Consider the following 22,253-nt stretch of genomic DNA (forward strand, 5'->3'; position numbering starts at 1 on the left):
CCAGCCCCTGCACCCCCAAAGCTCTGGGTCGCCGCAGGCTCTGCACCAGCGGTCAAGAACGATCCCGACTGCGAAGCATTCAGCAAAGCCATTTATTCCACCTTCCTGCTCCCACAGATCTCCAGGTAGAAACCCACACGAGCACTCCCTCACACCCCAGAGGGAATTCATGGCGCACGCCACCCCGTCGCGGCAGCACCCCGAGCGGGAGCCCGGCCGCACCGCCGCCGGCAGAGGGGAGCCCTCCCACCGACGCCGGCAGAGGTGCTCGACCAGCAGCCCCATCCCTCAGCTGTGTCCACTGCAAACACAGCCGCGTCCAAGTCAACACGGGGCATTTAAAAAATAAGACTTTTTGTTCCTTAAAAATGAAACGGGGACCTGACAGCAGCAGTGCGTCCCTGAAATCAAAGCATAATTCTAAGGCTTCGGCGCCCTCACGTAAGCACATGAACTCTCTGCAGGGGGCTGTGCAGGTGATCTGGGAAGCTCGCTAGAGTTTAATGGCCATAAAAATACATAGCTTGCCCCTGCTTCAGACAAACCCAAACCCTCCCGGCTGGGCAGTGGAATCGCGTGGGCAGCAACCCCAGCCGGCGACGGGTCGGAAAGTTAGAAGAAAGTCTCTAGTCTCACCCACTTTTAATCAAGTGCAAACCCGGCGGCGTCACTCCATCGGCTCAGCCACCGGCTGCTCCGCCACAGCATCTGCCCCCAGCCCCGCCGGCTGCTCCACCGCCTCGGCCGCTGGCGCCGCCGCCAGCTGCTCCGCCGCGGCCCCGCTCTCCAGCCCAGCCACCGGCTGCTCTGCTGCCTCGGCCGCTGCCTGCGCAGCTGCCTGGTTCTCTGCCCTATCTGCCAATTCGTTGCCTGTTTTAGCGGGCGCCGCCAGCTCGTTCGCCGCCTTAGCGGCAGGCAGGTTTCCTGTCGCCGCCGCTGCCTGGTCGATGGCCTGCTTCTTCGGCTTCTGCGTGGCAGCCACCGCCTCGGCCAGCTTCTCCTCCGGCACCATGTTCAAGATCTTCAGGGCAAACAGCAGCTGGAATTTGGCGGTTCCAACAAAGGAGTTGCCCAGGAAGTTGGGCAGCCCGCCCATGCGGTCCTTCTGGGTGTAGAGGGGGACGCGGACCATGCCCATCACCTGCAACAGCACGGAGCGCAGCTCAGCAGAGGCCGCGGCAGCACCCGCCCCCCCCCCACCCCGCCCTCTGCCCCCACACCCTCACCCCAGCACCCCGCCAGCCCACGGCCCAGGCCCGCCCTGCCCCGGCTGCCAGATCCTGCCCCTCCCTCCCGCACCGACCCCCGCCCTCGCCTGCCTGCCCTCGCCTGCCTGCCCTCAGCCCTGCCTGCCCTCAGCCCGGCTGAAGCCCCTGCGCTGCCCCTCCCCGAGCCCCGCCAGGCCCCTGCTCTCCCTGCCCGACCCCTGGCGCCCAGCTCCAGCTCCATTCCCCCTCCTGCCCCTTCGGGGGGGATCCCGCTGCCCCAGGCCGCTACGGGGAGCCCCGCTTCCCCCTCCACACCCTGCGCTGCCTGGGGACACCACGGCTTACCCACGCGTCCCCCTCAACCGCGCCACAACCCGGGGCCAACTGCCTCCGTTCACGCAGCTGCCGAAACCTGCCGAGCGCCTCGCGGGCTCGCGGGGAGACCCTAGCTCTCGCGCTCTACCCCGGGGCGTCAGCCGGACCCAGCTGCCCGGGAGGAAGGCTGCCTCCCGCACTGCCTCCGTGCAAGCCGGGGAGAACTCGGGTTAGAGCAACACATCACCGCACCGAGGGTCACGATTCCGGTCCAGGTTACTCAGCCCAGGGCGGGGGGAGATGCCCACCAGATGCGAGACGGACCTCACCCGCGTCCTGAGGCTGAGCGGGTAAATAGGGCTCTTCCCTACGCGGGCGGTCGCCAGGAAAGGCCGGAGCTCGAGCTCGCTACGCTCCGGAGCCCGAGACACAACCCCAGCCAACAGCCAGACCTCCTAACGCCGGCGCTACGCAGCGGTGCACGGCACTCGCCGCCGGTAGCTCTACATGCGGTGCATTCCCCCGCTGGGCTGCGAGAGACGGCAGCCCAGCAGACCTAGGAGGGAAGCTTCGTCTTCCCTGGGGCTAACGCTCAGAGCTCTAGACACCCCCTCCCTGGATGTCCCACCTCCAGCCCGTGGTCTCGGGAATGCACCGCGCTGATCTCGATGGTATGCAGCTCCTCCAGGGTCAGCTGCCTGGCGTAGAAGTGTGCCACCACGCGATGTGGCCCCTCTGTCAGGTGCGAGCACAGATAGTCAGCTTCCGTCAGGCGCACACAGCCCAAACCCAAGCCCAGCACCCGATTCAGACCGTCCTCCAGGGACCAGTAACGGCGATCCACGAACCCCCCGGGAAAGCCCAGTAGTCCGTCAAATCGCATCTGCATCTGCAATAGAGGCGCATGGTGTTAATGGGGCACAGCGGAGCCCCCGGGGCGGGGGGGGGGACGGGACGAGGGGAGGCGCGGGCGCCCCAGCCCGGCGCCACGGAGGCCTCCGCGGAGGGGGAGGAGGGCGGGGAAGCCTCCCGGCCGCTCCGGCGCGGCCCTACCAGCTGCAGCGCATCCAGGACCGTTCACCGACACCGTCTCCGAGAGCTCGCCGCGGCCCTGGGCCGGGGAGCCGAGGCGGGTCCGCCCCGGCCGCACAGCCGGGGGGCCCGGGGGCTCCCCCCCGGGCTCGGGCCCGCCGCCGCCTCGGCCAAACCTGATGCTACCGCCCTGCACAGGAACTACCGGACAGCCAGAGCCGCCGCGCCGCCCGGCCCGGCCCGCCTTGCCTTCAGCCCGCCTCCCCCGGAGCCCGCGGCCCGACCCAGCCCGGCCCGCCCCGACCCAGCCCGACTGCCCGCCCGCCCCGCCCTGGTCCCGGCCCCGACCCCGGCCCCGGCCCCGGCCCGGTTCCCGGCCCCGGCCCCCCGCCCGCCGCCTCACCAGCACGGCATAGCGCAGCGGGATGCGGCCGAAGAGCATGCCCGGGTTGGGTGCGTACAGCATGGCGTGGCACGAGTGGCTCCAGCCCGGGCCCAGCCGCATCGCCTCGTACCGCGTCAGCGGCTTCAGCTCGGGCACGCCCGGCACCCCCAGCGTCGGCAGCGGCGGCAGCGCCCCCGCGCCCGCCGGCAGCGCCCCAATGGCCGCCATCGCCCCCATGGCCGCCATCGCCTCGCCGCCCGCCCCGAGAGCCCGCTCCGCGCACGCGCGGCGGCGGCCAGAGGGCGGGACCGGCCGCCGCAAGAGCCAGTGGCGGCACGCCGCGCGCCGCGGGGCCAATGGGCGCTCGGCGGCGCCCGCCAACCCCCGCGCCCGCCCTCGTTGCGGCGGCCAATCACGGCGGGCAGCCAATGGGAGCGGCCGCTGCTGCCCGCGTCGCTCGCCATATTAGGCAACGGCCGCACGGGGGCCGGCGGCGCCCGCGACCAATGAGAACAAAGCTGGGGGGGGAGGGGGGCGCCGAAAAGCACGCCGGGAAGGAGATGGATGAGGGCAGGCCGGCCCACCCCCTCGCGCCTCGGCCCCGCCCCTCACCTTCCTGCCCGCCCCTCACCTCCCCCGCCCCTCAGGTCCCCGACCCCGCCTCTCAGCTCCCTAGCTCCGCCCCGCAGCGTCTCGGCTCCGCCCCTCAGCTCCCCGCCCCGCCTCTCAGCTCCCTAGCTCCGCCCCGCAGCAGCTCGGCTCCGCCCCTCAGCTCCCCAGCCCCGCCTCTCAGCTCCCCGCTCCGCCCCTCCGCAGGCAGATGGCGCAGCCCCCACGCGCGACGCACATGGCGGGAGCCGGATCCCCCCTCCCCACGAAGCACGAACTCGGGTGGCTGCTCCACGGGTTTATTACTACAAACATAGAGGGGGAGAAGGTGGGGGGGAACGGGGACTCGCCCCGGGACCCGCCGCAGAAGCAGAACAAGGCACACGGCGTGGGCAGCGCCGGGCTCCACGGGGGGGGTGGGGGGGAAAAGGGGCGAGGGGGTGGGCAGGGGTGTCAGCCCCATCCCCCACGGAGCCCAGCACCCCGGCAAGGCTCACCCCAGCACCCAGAGGATGGGGACATGAGGGCGCAGAGCCCAGAGGGGCTGCTGGGGCAGGCAGGGCAGGCAGGGAGGGCCGCAGCTATGTACAGGGGCAGTGACAGCAAAGGGCTGTGCTCAGTGTGTACAAAATATACAACAGTAGTGTCCTTCATCTGCTGATTTTAACCCCAAACCCACCCCACCCCACCCCCGCCCCGAAAACACGACGCCAGCCCCTACCCACCGCCCCTTCGCGCCGGTAGGAAACATGCACGTCTTTAAAAAAGCCGGGCTGTGCCGAAATCGTGCCGGCACAACACACCACGCTGCGTTCCCCGGGCGGTGAGCACGGGCCAGCCCCGCTGGGGAGGAGGGAGAGGCTGTGCGTGGGGTCTGGGGTCCGGCGGCAGGGGCAGGGAGGTCCGGCCCCGCTCACGAGAGGCTCTGCTCGTCCTCCAGGTGAAGACGCGTCTGCTCGAAGAGAAGGGGCTGCGTGGGGCTGCCAGTGCCGCGGCCGGGGAGCGTCTTGGTGAAGTCGGATGAGCCTGAGTGAGGAGAAAGGGGTTCAGCCCCAATAATGCCAGCTCTAGGGTCAGACTAAGAGCCCGGGCAGGGTGCTTGGCCCTGGGGAGAGGGCAGCGTGGGCCAAGGAGACCGTCACCCCCGCCACCCCCTCCTACCCTGGACTGACCACAGGAGACAGGGCTGGAGCCCACGAGCTCCATCCCCTCTGCCCCTGCTAAGATGTGGGTTCAGCAAGTGCCAGGGGTGGGACACAGGACACCAAGGGGACACGCTATCTGCCACCAGCCTGGGAGAAGCCAGCAGGGGCCTGGATGTTCACGGTGCCCACGAGGCAGCGGAGCCCTCACCCAGGAGCCCAGCAGAAGCCGGTGGGGAGGGCAAGGATTTCTGCTGCCCTGCCTGGGGTCCTGGCACTGGGGAACAGCAGGGACCCCCTGCGGGGTGCAGGGATGGATGGTGCCAGGAATGGGAACGGAGCCAGGACACGGCCAGCAGTGCAGGCTGGTTGGTTTGCTGCCCCCTCCTTCCCTGCCCCGATGGCCAGGATCAGTCCCATCCCCGCTCTCTCCTGGCTGCCGGCCTTCCCAGGAGGGGTCCTGCTGCCCCACACAACAGCGATGCGTAAGAAGAACGAGAAGACGTACCAGCTTACTCCTCTATACCAATAGAGCAGGAATCGGGACCCAGTGCTGCCCAAGACAGGAGGGAGGAAGGCAGACAGAGAGGGAAGGAGACATTAGAGAGGTACTCAGAACAGACTGCGACTCTACGGAAGAAAACAGGCTGCAACGACAACAGTCGGGGGTGAGGACAGTGCAGCGTCCCACGGTCACGCTTGCCAGCAAAGCACGGCGCCCCGTGGCCCTCCCCGCCGCGACACCGCCCCGCGGCAGAGGGGTGCCCGCTGCCCCCCGCGCCGGCTCAGTCTCCCAGAAGCCGGCCCAGATGGTTCCCCTCCCTCGGCCGAAAGCAGGAGCGTGGTTTGGGGGCAGGCACGGGAAGCCACTGTCACATAAACTGTGCCATCGAGCGGCTGCAGCCCAGAGAGGAGAAAGGAGGGGAAGGACAGAGACAAAAGGGTGAGGGAGGAGGAGAGAGAAGGGGGGGGCCCAAGTTACCTCTGTGTTAGCCCCCCTCGCCCACAGCTCGCTCTGCCCACCGGGAGGAAGTTCCTGTCCCATCCCAAGGCTGCAGCACGCCGCCCTGGCTGGGGAGGCTGCCCGCGGTCAGGCACGCAGCCCACAAACCCCCCAGGCCCCTCGGTGCCTCGAACGGAAGCCGCAAGCGCAGCAGGTCGGCAGCGCACCTCCGACCCCAACGGCGCGGCCATTACCTGGCAGGTAGACGTCTACCGGAGGGTCGCTCTCCGACTGCGTCAGGCTCCTGTGCTCGCCACAGCTGCCATCCTGCAGGACGTCTTCAACGGAGGGCGGGCGACTACCTAGAACCAGCCGAGAGCACAGCTCCTCAGACCCCAGACCAGCTCTGCAGGGGCACGTGGCCAGGAGAACGGGTTGAGATCTTCCATGTGAGGAAGCTCCCCAGGCCCCTGAACCCCGCAGAGGTCTCGGGAGAGCTGGTCAGACTGGCCCGGGTCACAGTGCCGAAGGGCCGGCTCTGTTCACATGCAGGCTCGTGCCCTAAAACGCACCCAGCACTCCCATCCCGCCCTGTCCTCATGCCCTCTGGATGCTGACTGAGCACCAGAGACCCATCCCAAAGACATGGAGCACATCCTGCATGCCCAGTACTGCAGCCATGGTCTCACGAGGACCACAGTGGTGCACGCAGCCATCTCCCCCCTCAGCCATATGAGGAGACAGCCCATGGCATGGACAGCTCTACCTGTGTAGAGCTTACAGCAAGGAGAGATGCTTGGCAAACAAACCAGGGACATCTGTTGATTTTGTTCACCCACTTCCCAGGAGAGACCAGGGAAGTACCAGGAACCTGGTGAAGCACAGCAGCTCAGAGATGGGATTTCAGGGGCTGGGTGTTTCTGAACTCGTATGTCCATTCCCCAGCTGTCCCCGTCCCACCACAGCAGAGCTGGACACCAAGACGAGGTCTGGCTGCCCCCAGGCTGAGTGCACACTCACCCTGCTGCAGGGACGAAGACTCCTCGATCTCTTCCCCTGCCACACTCTGTAAAGAAGAATTGCACAGGTTACTTCTGCAGGCTGGAGGCCCTTGCTGCGCTTGTCTCCTGCTCTGGCATTCCCCAGAGAGCTGCGCTTGGGGCCAGGACTTGTTTCCCAGAGGGACCAAGGGGCCACGCATCAGTCCTGTGGCACCATGGGCCAGGATGGAGGGGGTTTACAGGCAACAACAGCAGGTGCTGAAAGCCCAGCAAGGACCAGCTTCCACCCCTGCCCCAAACACTGCTGGGCTCCTCCAAGAAGCTGGGGGAAGGTCAGCTCTGACATGGCTGCAGCCAAGTGGCTTTCCAACCTCCCAGCTCCCAAAGACGTGTTAGGGGCACAGGGAGCAGCTACGTCCTTCCCCGTGGAGCCTTAAGGGTAAATAAAGGCAGCCGAGACTGTTGGCTCCAGGTTACTTGTGCTAAGCAGCTCATCTTTACCCTGTCACTGAGAAAGCGATGGCCCTTCACGAGGCACCTCCCGTGTCCCAGAAGCAGCCCCCCCAGAAAAGCTCTGGCTCAGAGCAGCTCCCCAGCAGATCACAGACTTACTTCTGGAGAGCTGGTCTCTCTCAGGACCAGCTCACCCCCGCTCAGTGCTGGCTGCGAGTCCGAGTCCTCGGAGAGCTTCTCTTCATCCTCCTCGTGGATCGGGGACGAGGGAGACCGTAGTGTGCTGCGGCAAGAGAAACTCCATTTGCAAGGAGCCGCAGTGCTGCCAGCACCACAGACCTTGGCGGATTTGGTGGCAGCAGCTCAAGTTGTCACCACCCCTGCCCTGTCCCTCCACCAGCAGCATAAGCCAACGCGCATGAGCAGGAGCTCCAACTATTAAGCTAAATTCACCAGGACCTCCAGTATCAGCTAGACGGAGAACTGCAGCAGCAGCAGCCTTTCTGGGGCAGAGCCAAGCGGTGCGGAGCTCCGGCACAGTAACGCAACTTGGACAAATCTGCCTTTGCATGGAAAGCAAGAGGCCCAGGTCCCACACTGCTCCTCACACCTTCAGGGCCTCCCTTCACATAGGGAAATGTGGAATGGAGGACAGTGAGGAGTGCCAGGAACAAACCCAGTGTGACCCCATCTGGACGGCCCCGCAAGGGACACGTGAAGGGCACCTGCAGTGGGCTGCCCACTCCACAGCATCCACACCTACATGCTCCATCACAAGGCCAACAGAGGAGGCTTCAGACTACAACTAAAGGATCTCAGTCAGCATTTTGTGCTCTGAAATTCAGGTCACTTCTCTCCCCATTCTTTTGCTCCTGGCATACTCCATGGAAAGCTGAAATCCAACAAGGTTTGGATGTCAAATGCAAACTGAGGCACTAACTGCATTGGAAAGGAGACATTTCCATCCAAAGTCTGGATTAAATTCTCCTTGTTAAAAATCCTCTTTCTTTTGGTGACAAAGCCAGCCCTTAGGAGACATAAGCTGGTAACCTCAGGCTGAACACAAGGGCGATGTCCCAATTCTCTCACTGGCATAAGTACCTGCTGGCCTCCTAAAATTCTGAGTTGGCAGTGCTACCAGTGATGGGACCAGCCAGAGCCCTCTCCTGGCACCCAGTGCGGGTGGCCACAAGCCCTCAGGGCTTGCAAGAGGAGTGGACCTCTCCCCATCCCCATGCTGACCTATCTGGAGACTTGCTCCGCTTGCCCTTTTGGTGGCTGCTCTCCACGGCTCTGTCCATCCCAACAAGCGGTCGGCTCGCAGGCGGCATCCCATCCACCACACCAGAGTAGTTGATTTCTTCATACAGAGGAGCTGACGGGATGGAGGGGGAAACAGAGCGAAGGCCATTCAGCGCTTCCAGCAAGGAAATGGGCTCATAGCCCGGAGGGATGTTGTCAGAGCTCTGTGGGTGAGAAAGAGAGGGGCACTTTAAGAAACCCTCACCAGGCTGGAAGCCCCCCTAGAAAGGGGAGGCCCCGCTGCAACCCAGCCCAGCCCTGCACCTCCCACACTGCGCTCCCAGGCAGCCCATCCCCACAGCCACCTCTCCAGAGAGCCTCAGCCTCCTTCCCCTGCAACTGCCACACACTCCCCTTTGGGTTATAACGCTGATGGCGCTCCAGGCAAGTTCCCAGAGCAATGCTTGAGAGACTGGGAGTCTCAGCAAGCTGGAACACGGCTCGGCAGCCCCCCGCCATACTTTCAAGAGCTGGGCAAGGAGGGTGAGAAAGCAGGTTCCTAACAAAGCTGTTATAAAATACGTTTGGATTTTTTCTCCTAAAAGTTCCTGCAATGGTTCAGAGACCCTTCCAGCTCAATAAGCACCCCACTTTTACTTCCAGCCCTGGTACACGCAGCTGTTTCACAGCACCACCAGTGTCACTAAGAGAGAATCGAAGGAGGGGAGTACATTGTGCATCAGCTGAGAGCTGGTCCTCGGAGCCTACACCGCTTCCACTTCTCCCATGGTCTTGGTCCTCTCAGCTGCTAACGCTGGCTCTCTGCACAATCGCCTCTGCTAAAAAGTAGGAAAGGGATCACAGAACCACTGACTCCGTAAGGGAAGAGGGCAAAACTACACCAATTCCCATTCCCTCTGTAACTCACTAAGCCGCCAGTCAAAGGAGCCCTTGCAAAGCCATTAAACCAACACTGGTTTAACTCCAAAAATCCTCCTGATCATAAAGACCCTGTGGACTCAGAGACAAACGGGGTTTACGCTGCAACCCAGCAGGCCATAGACAGCTCAGCCCAGCCTGCTGCAAACAAAGAGGCAAGACTGCAGCAGTCCAGGCTTACATTAAATTGAGCTGTTTCAGCCCTGTATCCTCAGGGAGATGGTTCTATGTTGTACCTAAGATGGCGTGTTGCTGCTAAGCCTGGCCATGAACTCCTGTAGCTTCTCTGTGCCTGATCTCCCAGTCACACAGCTGCAGATGAGCCTGCCCAGCAACCTGTTCCAACACAGCCATTAATTTGGTGTGAGTTGATTGCTGAACTGACTCACTTGTGGTCACAGAAGGAGCTAGATCTGACGGGGGAGGAAAGAACGAGTGGCACCTGGGGTCAAGCATCAACCCACATCCCCCAAGTATTGGTCTTGTGATGGTTATGAGCTTGCGCTGAAGACCACAGCTGGTGATTGCAAGATAACCAAGTCAGCTGAACAAGGAATCGGTTCACAGTTGCTGCCACCTGTAGGCGGTGAGGCCAAAAGTCATCTCCACGAAAACTGCATTTCCAGACAGCAGCTTGGAGGTGCTATTTTGTGGACAGAAAAGTCAGGGAGACAAAAGCCCCTGGCTCGTGTTTGGGACGTTTTCTCCTGGCTGTGTAGACCAAGGCCTGAGGGTTCAAAGGCTGCTCATTTTGGTTCGCTGTGGTGAAAGCTCAGGTTCTGCAGCACAGCTCTGAGGCTGGAGGAGGATTTCTCAGCCAATGGCTACCAGACCCTCCTCGCTGCAAGTTACTGAGCTTTCAAACAACCCTAAGAGACACCGCTCTCTCCTGGGACCACCTACCACTACACCACCCATAGAGCCCACTGCTCCAGCAGGAGTACTGCTAGTTGCTGTAGGAGGCTTGCAGAGAGCCAGGGTCATGCCAAGCTTGCAATAGCCTCATTACCTGAACCCAGCCTCAGGTTTTCTCCAGACCTGACAAGCACAGCAAGCCACATGCCTCGTAAGGCCAAGCATCTAGGCCAGCTTGAGCAAAAGAAGACTGCAGCCTCCTTGATACCAATGACAACTGTAGCTGCATTTGATGGGAGTACACAAAGAGGGCACAAACAGACCCTTCCTGGCCTGGGGGCCTCCCTCACCTTTCCCCTTCCCGGCTCCTGGTCCCCCACAATTGCCATTCATGCTGTCCCCAGCACGGCGTTCCAGTTACACACTCTGACATCAACTCAGAGAGTCCCCAACAAAACAAGCTCCATCCTTCCTGTTTCTGTAAAAGCAAAAGAGCCCTTTGCAGCCAGCGTTCCTGAATGCAAGACCTGCTCCAACTGTGCCTACTTGTCTACCTCTATATCCCAGCACCGGGGTGGAAACCACAAGATGTGCCCTTGCCAAACTGCCAAGGGGATGAGACAAGTGCAAGGAAGCTTTTGGGTAAGCCAAGGGGACAGCAGCTTGCCCACAGTCCTACAAAGCTACGAAAACGTCTTGGCCAGGAACTATAAAGCAGCCAGGCTCAGGACCTGGGGACAGTCCCTGAGAGTCAGCGTCAGACCCCTGTGGCAAGCTGCTTCCATCTTGCTTATTCCTCCGCACGCAAACCAGGGAGGTTAGTGATCGTCCGTGCAGGGTGTGAGCGTCTCACCGCTAACGTGGAGGCAGTACACGGAGTGTCGCAGCCTGTGCAGGGGCACAAGTCAAACCCAGTGTGTTAGCAAGCCCTCGCATGTGTAACACTTCCACGTGCTAGTGACACCACTGGCAAAGAACTGCTGTAGGAGCAAATACAATCACGTCCACTTACTGTTTCCCTTCTAGGTTTCCTGCTGGGCAGGGAGACAGTGCTCACTTTAAGGGGTTTAAAGGGACACTGTCAAGAGAAAACCATGTTTTAAAGAAGTTGTTTCTTGAGGTTAGTGACATGAAGAGACACACAGCATCTCCTCACCTCGCTCCAGGTGATAGCACCTGCTTCCTCTACACACCATGCTCTGGTTCACAACAACCCTCGGGGTTTCTCCCCTGCCCTATTTCTTAGCCCCAGTTGAAGGCAGCAGGGCTACAGTGCTGCAGAGGACACATGGATAAAACCAGGCTTTTTCTGTGACAGTATCTTTCTCTTCCCATGAAAGTCTGTAAGATGATCGAGATGCAGATCTCCCTCTCCTCACTCTGATCTCGCGTGTCTCGCCAGAGCCAGCTGTGCAACAGCACTGCTCAGGCAATGAGCTGCTGCCCTCACCGCACCAGGGACGTGCGACCAGGCCCCGAGGCCACCAGCACCACACTTTCCATCCCACGCTCGCTCAGCTGCCTGCCAAGACCCCGATCACTCAGGGAGGCTGGCACAAAGAGGCCTTTCTGCTACCATGCTAGGAACCCCGATGCCAAGGGCATTTCATCAGAGCGTGCTGCCACACAGATGTGTGAGCAAGTCAAACTGTAACCTCCATCATTTTCCCAGCTCCCACCCTGTCATGCCCAGAGTCTGCCACTTTTCTGCTGGTACAGGTCCCAAGAAACCTTCTCAGACTGAGGTTTCTGTGGATTTGTTTTGTCCAAAAGACAGGAGGGCACTTAGCTAAAACCAGTCGTATTACTAATCAACGAGAGGAGAGATCCTAGCTGTCTAGCAGGGTTGACAAGAGAGGCTGCACCGCTCAGGAAGACCTCCGTCCAAGGCCTGAGCGCACCTCCTGAGGTCCCAGGGATGCCAGCCATCAGGCCAAGCAACTCGTGCACGCACAAGCTGCCCGCTCAGGCTGAGACCAGCACCCAGGCTTTGTACACAGGGTTGTGAGGTACTTACAGAGTGCTCGTCATGGTCAACACTCTGTGCCAAGACAGGGCTGAACGACACCGGCGACAGAGCCCCTGGCTTCTTCCTCACAGCCCGGATCTGCAGCAGGGCACGGAAGGCTAGGAGAGAACAGTAGGCAGGTGACCGCACGGCCAAGCAGGACCAGGCCATGCCAGATGCATGCCAGAGCTCCTTGGCTTGCCACAGACACACCGTCGGCATGGGGAAGCTCCCCGTGTGCATGGGGAGCAGGACCATGGGGCACACCAAAGCCAAGTGCTGTGGTCTGGCTTCTAGTCAATTGATCTAGACAGGGAAGAGATCTGCTGGCCAAAAAAGTGTGGGTACACGCAGCCCTTGTGGAGAACAGGCACTGCCTGCCCCAGTACAGTCATGCACGGAGGTGCTTGAGGCCTGATACTGTACAACACAGTAAGAAAAACATGAGCTCGGCCTTGGGCACTGCACTGCAAGCTACAGAATGGGGGCGGGGAGGGCTCATGTAAAACCACTTTGGGTTCATTCAGACCCCACAAGTCTCAGCCCTGAGGTCCAGCTGGCACTGGAGGCATCGCGCCTGCCATCGGCTGCTCACCCACCAGCCAGTGCTACGGTGGTGAGAGGCTCTGCAATAGCTGTGAACCCAGCCAGAGGGTTAGTGGCTATACTCCTGTCTCCAGCACAGCGATCCCTTGGTCCTCCCACCACAACAGCTTTGATCTCCACTCCCTGCCCACAGTCCCATTTTCTATCTGCAGATCTTTAATATTGCTAGTTTCTCTGTGCCAAGGGCGCATATGAACAAGCCAGACATCTGTTCTGATGCAGCTGTAAGAACTTGCTCACACATAAGGAAAAGCCCAGGCATTTCGCTAGTTCTTGTTGCACCCAGCTGCTTGCAAGATCAGCCTAGAGCCAGAGGACAGAGGTGCAGATCTATCCTTGCTGCCTCTGCACTCCCCATAAGCAGATTCCCTGGAAGTCTGACATGGGGGCACTTTCCAAACAAATACAACCTACTCTGCTGCAGCATGCAGATGAGATAATGCTGTTCCTGTGTTTTAAGTTGTGCTACTTATAGTCAAAGCTGTCTTGCACTTCCTCTGATAAGATCTTGCTTTTGGTTACTGCATCTTTGCCAAGTTTCAACTGCTTAGACTTAATTTCTCAGGCCAAACATCTGTCTTAGGCTCTTTTTTCTTTTCCTGAGAAGTATCAATTAGAAACAAATACCTCAGAGACCAAGCACAGGGTAAAACACATGATCTGTCTATTCCAGCAAAAACACAGGCATTTTCTCAAGAGATTCCTATGCCTCTGCGCTTTTGAGAAAAGACATGGAATTCAGCAAGTGCTGCTGGAGTGTCAGAATGGGTATTTCATTTTTTCCATCTTTTGCAAGCTGAGCAATGCTGAGCAGATCCTCCTAACTCTCCTGGCAAAGCAAAGGACTCCAAATTGACTGTTATCTCCTCTCTGCCTCCCTGGTGAAGTCAAAGTAAGGTTGTCGGGGGGGGGGAGCGGGAAATGAAGCAAAATACTTGGACAGCCCTCCAGTGGGGCTAGCTGCTGTCTCGGCCAGATACCCTCAGGATAAAGCTTCTACATCCCCTCCTTTGGGGGATTTTCCATCATCTTCACCAAAACACAAGAAGAGCCTACATGGCACGGCTCAGAGCACCTGCACCTTCAGATCCACCCCAGGGAGAAGGGCAGGAGAGGCAAGTGGCCAGGGAGGCATTGGACAAAGGGCCATTCTCCCATGTGCTCTCCTCCTTCCCTGTTGGAGGACAGTTATTTCAGGTGCCAGGAATCTCCAGAAGCCAGTGAGAGCAGCAGCATGTTTGATGCTGAGCCTTGGGGTGGGGTATATAAAATAAACGCTCCCTCTCACAGCCTGTACTGACTTAACAGGAGCCTAGGAGGGAGAAAGATGCCCTTGCTTCCTGGGCACATACTCACGCAGCCTGCAGATGGGGCAGTTGTTGGCCTGGTAGCGCAGGGTGTCAGCACAGGAATTGCACAGACAGAGGTGTCTGCAGGGCAGAATGAGGGTGTCACGGAGGTCCGACAGGCAAACCACACACTCGTTGCTGTTGTCGCTGTTCTCGTCATCTGAAGGCTGCAATGAGAGGCAAGATGTTGGCATGCGAATGGTAAGGGCCACGCCGAACTGCCAAGGGACTCTGGAGCCTGGGGAAATTTCGCACCCAAAAATCTGCGAGAGAGCTGGCATCCTCCTTCCGCAGCTCTCAAGCAGGGGTTTCTCAAGGAGAGCAAGCCCCAACCCACACAGCCCTGCTACGGACACTCCTTCCTCTCGGGGCTCTGCTCCAAGCTCACTAAAGGCCCGAGACCAGGGCACTGTACTGTGAATTCACAGCATAGCTGTCCTCCCCCAGAGCTAGGCTGTGTGCAGAGGAGAGCCCCTTTGGGGTAGGGATCCCCTTGGCTGAGAGGGACCAAGAACAAGCTCCTGCCTGCTAGCCTGGTGGCTCCCAGGGTCAGCAGGGAAGCAGGCTCTTTGGCAGTCCAGCCTTTCTGCCCCATGTCCGCAGAGGGAGAGCAGCCCCAAAAGGAGCTGCTTGCTGACTGGGGCAGGCAGCAGGTCAGGCTGCCCCCGGGCTGGACAGGAGGAGGCACTCCAGCCATGTCTAGCCCAGTTTCCACAGGTCCTCTGAATAAGTGATGGAATGAATGGTTCTCCTGCCACAGCATCTTCACCAGTCTCCTGTGCTGGCACAAACTTCGATGCAGCTGCAGGAGAACCAGCCTGGGATGCTCACCTGCTCACAGCTACCCTGGTAAAAAGGTCAGTGTGAACCCATGAACGTGCATCACACTAGTCTTTCAGTCACTCAGAGCCCCGCAAATTGGATTACAGCCACCGAGCAAGCTGTTGCTGGGAGGAGAAACCCACTCTCCAACCACAAGAGCTCTCTTCACTGACACCCGAGAACCCCCCAGTCTCCCCACCGATGCCACAGAAGTTATGCCAGAGCCCACCAAACTGATGACCCAGCATGGGCCACCTTCCCCCTTCGCCTGGTCCCACTTCACGAGGCCCCTTTGGTCACCAGGGCTAACACATGTTAGACCACGGGCAACCTTGGTGTAAACAGCAATATACAGCATCTGCTGCTGCCACATCCACACCCAGCCTGCTGACTCTGCCAACAAAAGGCTGCAAGCCTGTCTGCCCCGTCACATGCACTCCTCATCTATTTTGGGAGGTAGGAAGGGCAAGCTTTTTGCTTTCCCATTCATACGGTTTGCTAAGTATACTAGGAAGAACAAAAATGGCCCCAGGCCACTTGTTTGATGGGTCACAAATGTATGATTGCTGGATCGGGTCAAGAGAATTATCACAAGACCCTGGAGGACCCAAACAGAAGCCTTCAACCCTCTTAAATAGATCCTGTGCAAGAAAAACCTTTGAAAAGACTTCTCCCTCCTGCCTCTTCAGGTGCTACCTTTTGGCACAGGCAGATCGAGATCACAGGATGCTTTGGGCAGGACACTGCATTGCTTGGAGAGGAAATCCTGCTTGTCTTGCTCTGTGGCTACTCCTCTGAAAATCATGCACTACACACATGAGAGCGGTCTGATCCTGAGGCCAGCACTTGGTACACTCTGCAGCCCAGGTGGCAGCAAAGGGCAGCTCTACATAAGGCTAAAGCAAGCATAAAGCGGTCATGTAATCTGCATGGGGCTGTGCAGCAAGCTGGGATTCAGCAGAAGCTCCTGCCTAAAGATGGGCAATGTTTCTGCTTACGGCATTTGCATATACATCCCTTAGTGATGCTGTGCTCCCTCTTGCTGGGGAATGCAGGCTGCTCTCCAGACGCTGGCAAGCCCTAGAGAGCTCAGTTCCCTGCAACGCTTCAGGAACATGCAGACCCCTCCCAAACAGGAGAATGCGAAGGAGCCACAGGAGCAAAGCACAGACACCAGGCACGACTGCCTTGACTGCAGAGAGGCAGCGACACTGGCCCATGACTGTCTCTACAAGCCCTAAAAATCAGTGCTCTGAAACACCCACGGGGCACTGATGCCCTTCTCTCCCAGCAATCCCAGCCCCAGGGAACATCCTCAAGAGTCTCATGCTATCTAAAATTATGTCAGCACAACTCCACTGACGTTTTGGGCCTTACAACAGTGAGGACCTGCCATCCCTGGGCTTCTTCAGTGCCTGCAGGAATGACACAGACTTGACAGTCATTCTGGGAAGCACCTCCACGTTGCCCGGCCAAGCCCCATAGTTAAGCTCAAAAGCAGAAGGTGCAGGCTGGAAACCCACAGCTCAGGGAGCAGGAGCCTCATGAGCACCTTTACCTTGGTCTCTTGGTTGTTTTTGTTCTCGATGCCGTAGATCTCCTGAAGCAGATAGCTCACTCGGTCAACCTAGGGAAGAAGACAACGGTTGGAGTGTCAGCTGCTCTGTCATTGCTGTTTCGTGATCACCACCCCTCCCTCTCTCTGTCAAAATGTCCACGTTACACCCACAACAGCCAGCTCCCCTATAGCTACACAAAAAAGTTAACAGAAACAAATATCGCAAAGGATAGGTGGGAGAACGAGTCTCTCCTTGCTCAAAAAGTGGTGCCCATCCTGTCTGGTCTAAGCAGGGAGCCCAACTGGCCACTTTTGTCACTACCAAAATCATCTAAAAAACAAGTACTCTGCTTGTCTCAGAGATCAAGAGGAACATGCACCCATAGCCCAAACAACAGCCTTCCACAGTCCTTTCCTTCTGTGAAGTACTGCTTAACTTTAACCAAGATAAACTTCCACCCATCTTTGTAACCTCAGCGGAGGTGCTGTGCCAACAGCTCGTGACTGGCACATCAATGGCTGCACATCACTGCCCTGTTCATCACCCAGGAGCATAAGGTCAAGCTACTGAAGACAAACTATCTCCCTTAGCATCAGAAGCACTCGAGGGACAACCCTACATTAGTGCAGTGTCATTTATTACCAGCCCCAGGCCCTTGGTGGCATCTCTAAATTGGGGTGTGTGGTGGCAGAAAGTGCTCTAGGCACAGGTGGAAGTTGCTCACAGCCCCAAACCTGGGACATACTCCCCCAAGCCATGCCTTTGTGCAAACGCTGGCAGCTGCCTGCAAACTCCCCCAAGCAGCTGAATTAAAGCACTGAGGCAAGAAAGGCTGACGGGTCAAGTCCCAGCAAGACAAGCCCCCTCTGCACTGTGGGGTGTTCTCCCCTGTTCCCTAGCTTCGCCAGCAAGTACAGCACAAGACTCTTACAGCTGTGAGGAGCAGCCTCTACAAGGATGCACAAAGGTACTGGTCCCCCGAGATTTGGTGCTACACAGTAGCTTCCCCAGAGCAGGCCGTGCTCCTCCACACAAAACCCCACAACAGATAAAATGGTGAAGGGGTTGCAAGGTATCAAACTGACACATCTTGCAAATAGGGGAAGGAAACGCTTTCCTGCCGTCTCCAGTAACTGTCCAGTTGACACCATGCAGTGAAGCCAAGCCACTGGGAATCCAGTGCTTCAACAGCTCGTCAACCCCAGGGCTTTTGGCATTTCCATGTGTAATTGGCCTCTCTCCTCTCCTTTTGTCAAGCCAGGTGCTCAGAAGAGCAATGGCTTTGCCACGGGATTTCAGTGCTGCAGAAGACGTCACACACCAACATGGGGGCAGGAGCTAGCTATATCCAGTCTGTTTGCCAGTTCAGAAACACTCTGAGCTGGGAGGCAGCAGCTTTAACAAACTAATTCCAGAGTCTCCCCGTTTAACTCGGCATGCAGCTTACAGACAATCTGTTCTAGGCCTGCATTTCACGGCAATGAGGTCAGCTGTTGGACTGCTGAGCAAAATCCTCTGCAGCGGCTCACAACTCACCCAGGAAGTTTGGGAACAATTATGTGGGAGATGTCCTTTTGTAACTTGACATTTCAAAGAGAGTCTTGTTACAGCATCCTGACTCCTTGGAGGATCATGATGAGCAACAGTGAGCGCAGAAGTGGTCAGCTCAAAGCAAAGAAGAGGTCAGGAAGAGACCAAAGCCTCTGCAGGAGTCTGCGTTCATTTTAACTGCTTGCCTCTAAAAACCCCGAGAAGCTCATGTCCCAGTCAGAAAAGGGTGAGCAGTGCAATATGGCTCTTTCTAGAAAGATCTCTAGGTTTTAAAAGAGTAGGAGTAAATAAGAAGGAGTAGGTGATTGTACACAATGCAGTCCTTCACCTTCACACTTCTCCAACCCATCCCGCACCACATCATTCTTCCAAAGACTTCTGTTGCTATATACAGCCTCAGCTGATGCACACAGGAGACACCGGCCAAGTCCAGGTCATGTTTTTCTGCTGATCCATCTGTTTGTATTCATCCATGTTGAATTTCTTTAAACAGGTTGGTACGTACGTTATAACTGATCTCAGCTGGGAGAACAAAGCAGTTCAGCTCATTAGCTGCTGCTTCCTGCTCCCAAAGAGCTTTAGAGATCAATGCACACAAAAGGTACCCTGCAATCCTGGCAATGGCAAGGAGGGGAAGGCAAAAGAAAAGCAGTGATGGGGAAGAATGTACAATGTTATATAGATGGTTTACTCCAGACATATACTCTGTACCTCTCCTCTATGCTCTTATGGGTGCAGATGCTATCTCAGTTTCAGTGGTACTGTGTGTTCTTCTAGCAAGAGCCTCCTTCTATTTTAAAAGCCATAGGAGAGAACATATAAGCATTGCATTTTACAAACTGCCAATAAAAAACAAAGTACCCACAACCAAACACTGAGTGGGAAGGTTACACGCTCTGCCAGTAAAGACAGACAAGCACACACTGTTTCACTGCAGGAGTCAGCTAACCATACTGGTAGGGTGGGGACTTCCCTAGAGAGCACTTCCAGCAAGACAGCCCTCCATTTGGGGAGTCCGGAGCGCTAACGGAGAATGGTACACACACTGCATTAGTGTGCACAGTAACCCAACACCGACCCAGAGAGCTCACAGCCATGTAAGCACTGTTTAAAAAAAATTTTTTTTTTAAATCCCCCCAAAAACCCACAAGCAAGATAAATGAGTCGCTTTTCATCAGCTCACGAATGCTCTTCTCTGATCAGAAGAATATGCAAGAAAGAGGCACGGCTGGCTTCACACTGCCCTGCTCCCTCAGCGCTCAGGCAGCCTCTTCCAGCACAGCACACAAGCTCTCCCTTCAGAGGCATGGCTTTTCTGGATGTTCTCACTACAAACCTGCCTTTGCACGCTCGATAGACTCCCTTCCAAAACAGTCTCTGTCTGTCTCCATTAAAAATACTTGTGGGACCCAGATCGATCAACTAGCCAGGAGATCATGCTGCAACACAGCCAAGTCAAGCACCAAGGAAGGGAGGGGAGTGCAGGTCAGTCCAGGACACACAGGGCTCAGAACAGACGTCAGGCTGGAGCAGCAAGTAACTCACCACTAGCACCGGGATAAAGCTCTGGCAGCAAGGGCTAATATTGCTGTTACTAGGCATAAGCAAGTCTGAAGGACAGGCCATGAGTCTCTGCACAGCGCTGGCGAGGCAGACAGTGAATTACCGAACACGATTTTGATATATGATTAACTGATACCATTTAGCAGCTCTTTTCTGACCTGGAGACTGGAAGGAACATCTTAGAGCAAAAAGTGTCTGATCAAGGCACTTTAATTCAGATCAGAAAACCCTAGCCATCAATTGCGAGCAGCTGAAGTCAAACACATTTAAAGCAGAAACACAGCACACATCTAAAGGTGAAGGGAATGACCATCAAAATCTCATCTTCTCCAAGACATTTCAAGCTGATCCTTGCAGCAGGATCACTACCAGATTTCCTTTCAGAAGCCGAAATTCTTGGCAATCTTAGCAGTTTGCAGTTGCTTATGTATTTCTCTCTATGCAAGACTGGATACAATTTCAATCTTGGTAAGGCACTAAGCTTCTGCGCATCACGCCACACCAGGATGGGCTAAAAAAGGGGTACAGATCCCTAATGTTTCCCTGTTTGCCAGTCTCCCTTCTTCCCTTCCCCTCATAACGTGTGCAGTCTGGTACATAAACAGCAGCTTCAAAGCAAGACCATATCTGTGACTGCTCAAATACCAGGATAGTTGTAGGGGACAGGCAAGATGAGCCAAAGGTCTCAGTCCCTGGGGCTGCTCCGAAGATACCATGGGCACAACAAGGAAGCTTGTGCATGGAGAAGACGATCCCGTAATATCTTAACACACACACACACACACGTGGAGAGCTAACAGTTTTCAGCCTCCACGTAGGACACTGGGAGCCTGCAAAGATATCCTTCCACACCACAAAACACAGAACCTACGGAGATCAGGCAGTGTCAATGAACAGATGTGCTTCACACTCCTTAACACATACAGCACTTAAGCTCACTTATGCAAACTTAATTTACTTACACCTATACAGACATGGAAGCACCAGTACTGTGCTTTGCCAGTTTTGTATTCAAGCACCAAATGCCAGCAAGGCAGGAACGCATAGGGAAGACTGGATCTATACATAGTGCCTGCCTCCCAGAGGAGCACAAAGAGACCTGCACCATTGCTCTGCCAGCCCCACGCTGCCATATTTGTTCCCCCAACACACATCTGGCTGTGCAACAAACAACCCAACCTTAAGGGTTGCCAGCAGCTCACTGCCTTTGCTTATGGTATCTGAGCTAACGAGCCGAGATCTCAGGCTCTCAGTGAACTAACACCGAAGCTTCCCACTGGGTACAGTTGGGCACCTGTGGGACACCAGCAAATGTCTTTAATCAAGCAGTAGACAGGAAACAGGTACTTACGATCTGCTTCTGTTTTAACGGCTTCACGGAAAAACTGCCATCAACATGCTAGCAGGAAAAAAAGGAAATGCATTAAACAGCTGAAGTGTACAAATTAAGAGTAAAACAGACTCATGATCAGAGTTGGTGTCTGCTAGCTAAGGGGAGAGTGGCATACGTATAACCAGGACAGCCTGAATGGTAATCATTCCCAGCAGAGTTAGTGGAACAGGGTATTGGAGTGCTCATTGCCTGCTCCAGTGCAGAGCTAGACGGACTTGGCTCAAGTCAAACCTAGCTGAAGTGGGCCAGAGCATACACAAAAATCCCCTGGCACACCAGATGCTTTCAGGTTGCAAGCAATCCAACTGGGTGCAAACAATTCTTCAGCCACTCCAGCAAGACTTGGCTGGGGATATTTGTTAACACCCTAAATAACATCCAGTTACAGAGCCACTCTTGAGGCCAGAGCCCCAAGAGAACAGGGGGCTGGCATGAGGCTGAGAACAAGGCTTGTCCACTGGATAGAGTCAGAAACAAGTCACACATGCTCCACATTGCCATCTTCAGAGCTGCGATGACCACCTCGAGCCTTTCATTTGCTCAGTGGCAGCAGGCACGGCTGGAACAATTCTGTATATACCTGGCGTCAGAACTAGTGATAGGAATAGCGTGCTATTTCTATTTTCTCCATCATCCACAAGGGCCAGCTAAACTGAAAGAAACCAACTCTCCTGCCACAGTCTAGAGAGCAGGAAAGGAGACTCAGGGGAAACTCCAGCAGGCCCTGCTGCTGTGAACACTTGCAGACATGCATCTGTTTGCTGAAGGAGTTTCAGAAGGAAGGGACAACACTACACCAAAAGACAAAACAGTCCTGTTTTCCAGGCAAACATAAAGTGCCAAGTTTCTGCCTTTGAAGAGCTGCAAGGCCAGACTACGTATAGCATCAAGGTTACTATTCTGATCTTAAAGATACATATAAATAGCAAGTTACCAAGGCCTGCTGGTCTGTCTGTCCTCTGAGCATGCTCTGGTGATCAGCAGCAGTGCTTATTAGCAAGGACCTCCTCTGGATTTATGGACCTACACTTCAAAAGCTGCAATTATTCTAATGATGGGGAATATATTTTAATCAAACAGGGAGGAGAAAGAACTCAACCAGCACTTTGCCCTGTGACTTTTTATTAAAAGAAAGATTTTGATCTTGTTTTAAGCATTCAGTGGAAGATGAGAAGTAAGAAGTGGCCCCACCAGACAGCATCCCCCTCTCACAGCACACACAGACTAGAAAAAGAAGGGAAGCACTTTCAATCCTTGAGCTCAGACCTGGACACAATC

At 56.7% G+C, this 22,253-nt stretch overlaps 2 protein-coding genes across 8 annotated transcripts in view; both read right to left on the reverse strand.

Moving 5' to 3' along the window:
- Nucleotides 1–78: 78 nt before the first annotated feature.
- NUDT16L1 (nudix hydrolase 16 like 1) lies at nucleotides 79–3,186 on the reverse strand. Of its 5 annotated transcripts, XM_050906250.1 has the most exons (4): nucleotides 2,959–3,186; nucleotides 2,337–2,412; nucleotides 2,152–2,258; nucleotides 79–1,141 (listed from the first exon to the last, which is right to left on the reverse strand). In XM_050906250.1, exons 1-4 carry the CDS (start codon nucleotides 3,184–3,186, stop codon nucleotides 668–670), a joined length of 885 nt encoding a protein of 294 aa, XP_050762207.1. In that variant the 3' UTR covers nucleotides 79–667. The 5 variants fall into 5 exon arrangements, with proteins under 5 accessions (XP_050762207.1, XP_050762206.1, XP_050762208.1 ...); XM_050906249.1 differs by having other exon boundaries at nucleotides 2,152–2,406; XM_050906251.1 differs by having other exon boundaries at nucleotides 79–1,021; nucleotides 2,152–2,412.
- A 1,072-nt stretch (nucleotides 3,187–4,258) lies between these two features.
- The window catches only part of MGRN1 (mahogunin ring finger 1), a 57,007-nt gene continuing 39,012 nt past the window's right edge, over nucleotides 4,259–22,253 (reverse strand). The window contains exons 8-17 of one of the 3 annotated variants that reach the window (XM_050906234.1): nucleotides 20,934–20,981; nucleotides 16,468–16,536; nucleotides 14,095–14,254; nucleotides 12,142–12,251; nucleotides 11,137–11,202; nucleotides 8,331–8,554; nucleotides 7,248–7,371; nucleotides 6,655–6,700; nucleotides 5,889–5,996; nucleotides 4,259–4,575 (exon numbers count right to left, since the gene is read on the reverse strand). In XM_050906234.1, the coding sequence (XP_050762191.1) occupies nucleotides 4,463–4,575; nucleotides 5,889–5,996; nucleotides 6,655–6,700; nucleotides 7,248–7,371; nucleotides 8,331–8,554; nucleotides 11,137–11,202; nucleotides 12,142–12,251; nucleotides 14,095–14,254; nucleotides 16,468–16,536; nucleotides 20,934–20,981 (1,068 nt within the window). In that variant the 3' untranslated portion in view covers nucleotides 4,259–4,462. Of the gene's footprint in view, nucleotides 4,576–5,199; nucleotides 5,245–5,888; nucleotides 5,997–6,654; nucleotides 6,701–7,247; nucleotides 7,372–8,330; nucleotides 8,555–11,136; nucleotides 11,203–12,141; nucleotides 12,252–14,094; nucleotides 14,255–16,467; nucleotides 16,537–20,933; nucleotides 20,982–22,253 lie in introns of all 3 variants that reach the window. The other 2 variants (XM_050906236.1, XM_050906235.1) reach the window with 2 other exon arrangements.

Source organism: Gymnogyps californianus, chromosome 15 (genome assembly GCF_018139145.2).
Source record: "Gymnogyps californianus isolate 813 chromosome 15, ASM1813914v2, whole genome shotgun sequence".
NCBI classification, from domain to species: domain Eukaryota; kingdom Metazoa; phylum Chordata; class Aves; order Accipitriformes; family Cathartidae; genus Gymnogyps; species Gymnogyps californianus.

Excerpts from the sequence above, each read along its gene's own strand:
- NUDT16L1 (XM_050906248.1), bottom strand. The coding sequence starts at position 3,186 with ATGGCGGCCATGGGGGCGATGGCGGCCATTGGGGCGCTGCCGGCGGGC. Across the intron at positions 2,413-2,958 it reads CGCTGCGCTATGCCGTGCTG|ATGCAGATGCGATTTGACGG; the intron begins GTGAGGCGGCGG and ends CCTCTATTGCAG. Across the intron at positions 1,142-2,151 it reads CCCGAGACCACGGGCTGGAG|GTGATGGGCATGGTCCGCGT; the intron begins GTGGGACATCCA and ends GTGCTGTTGCAG.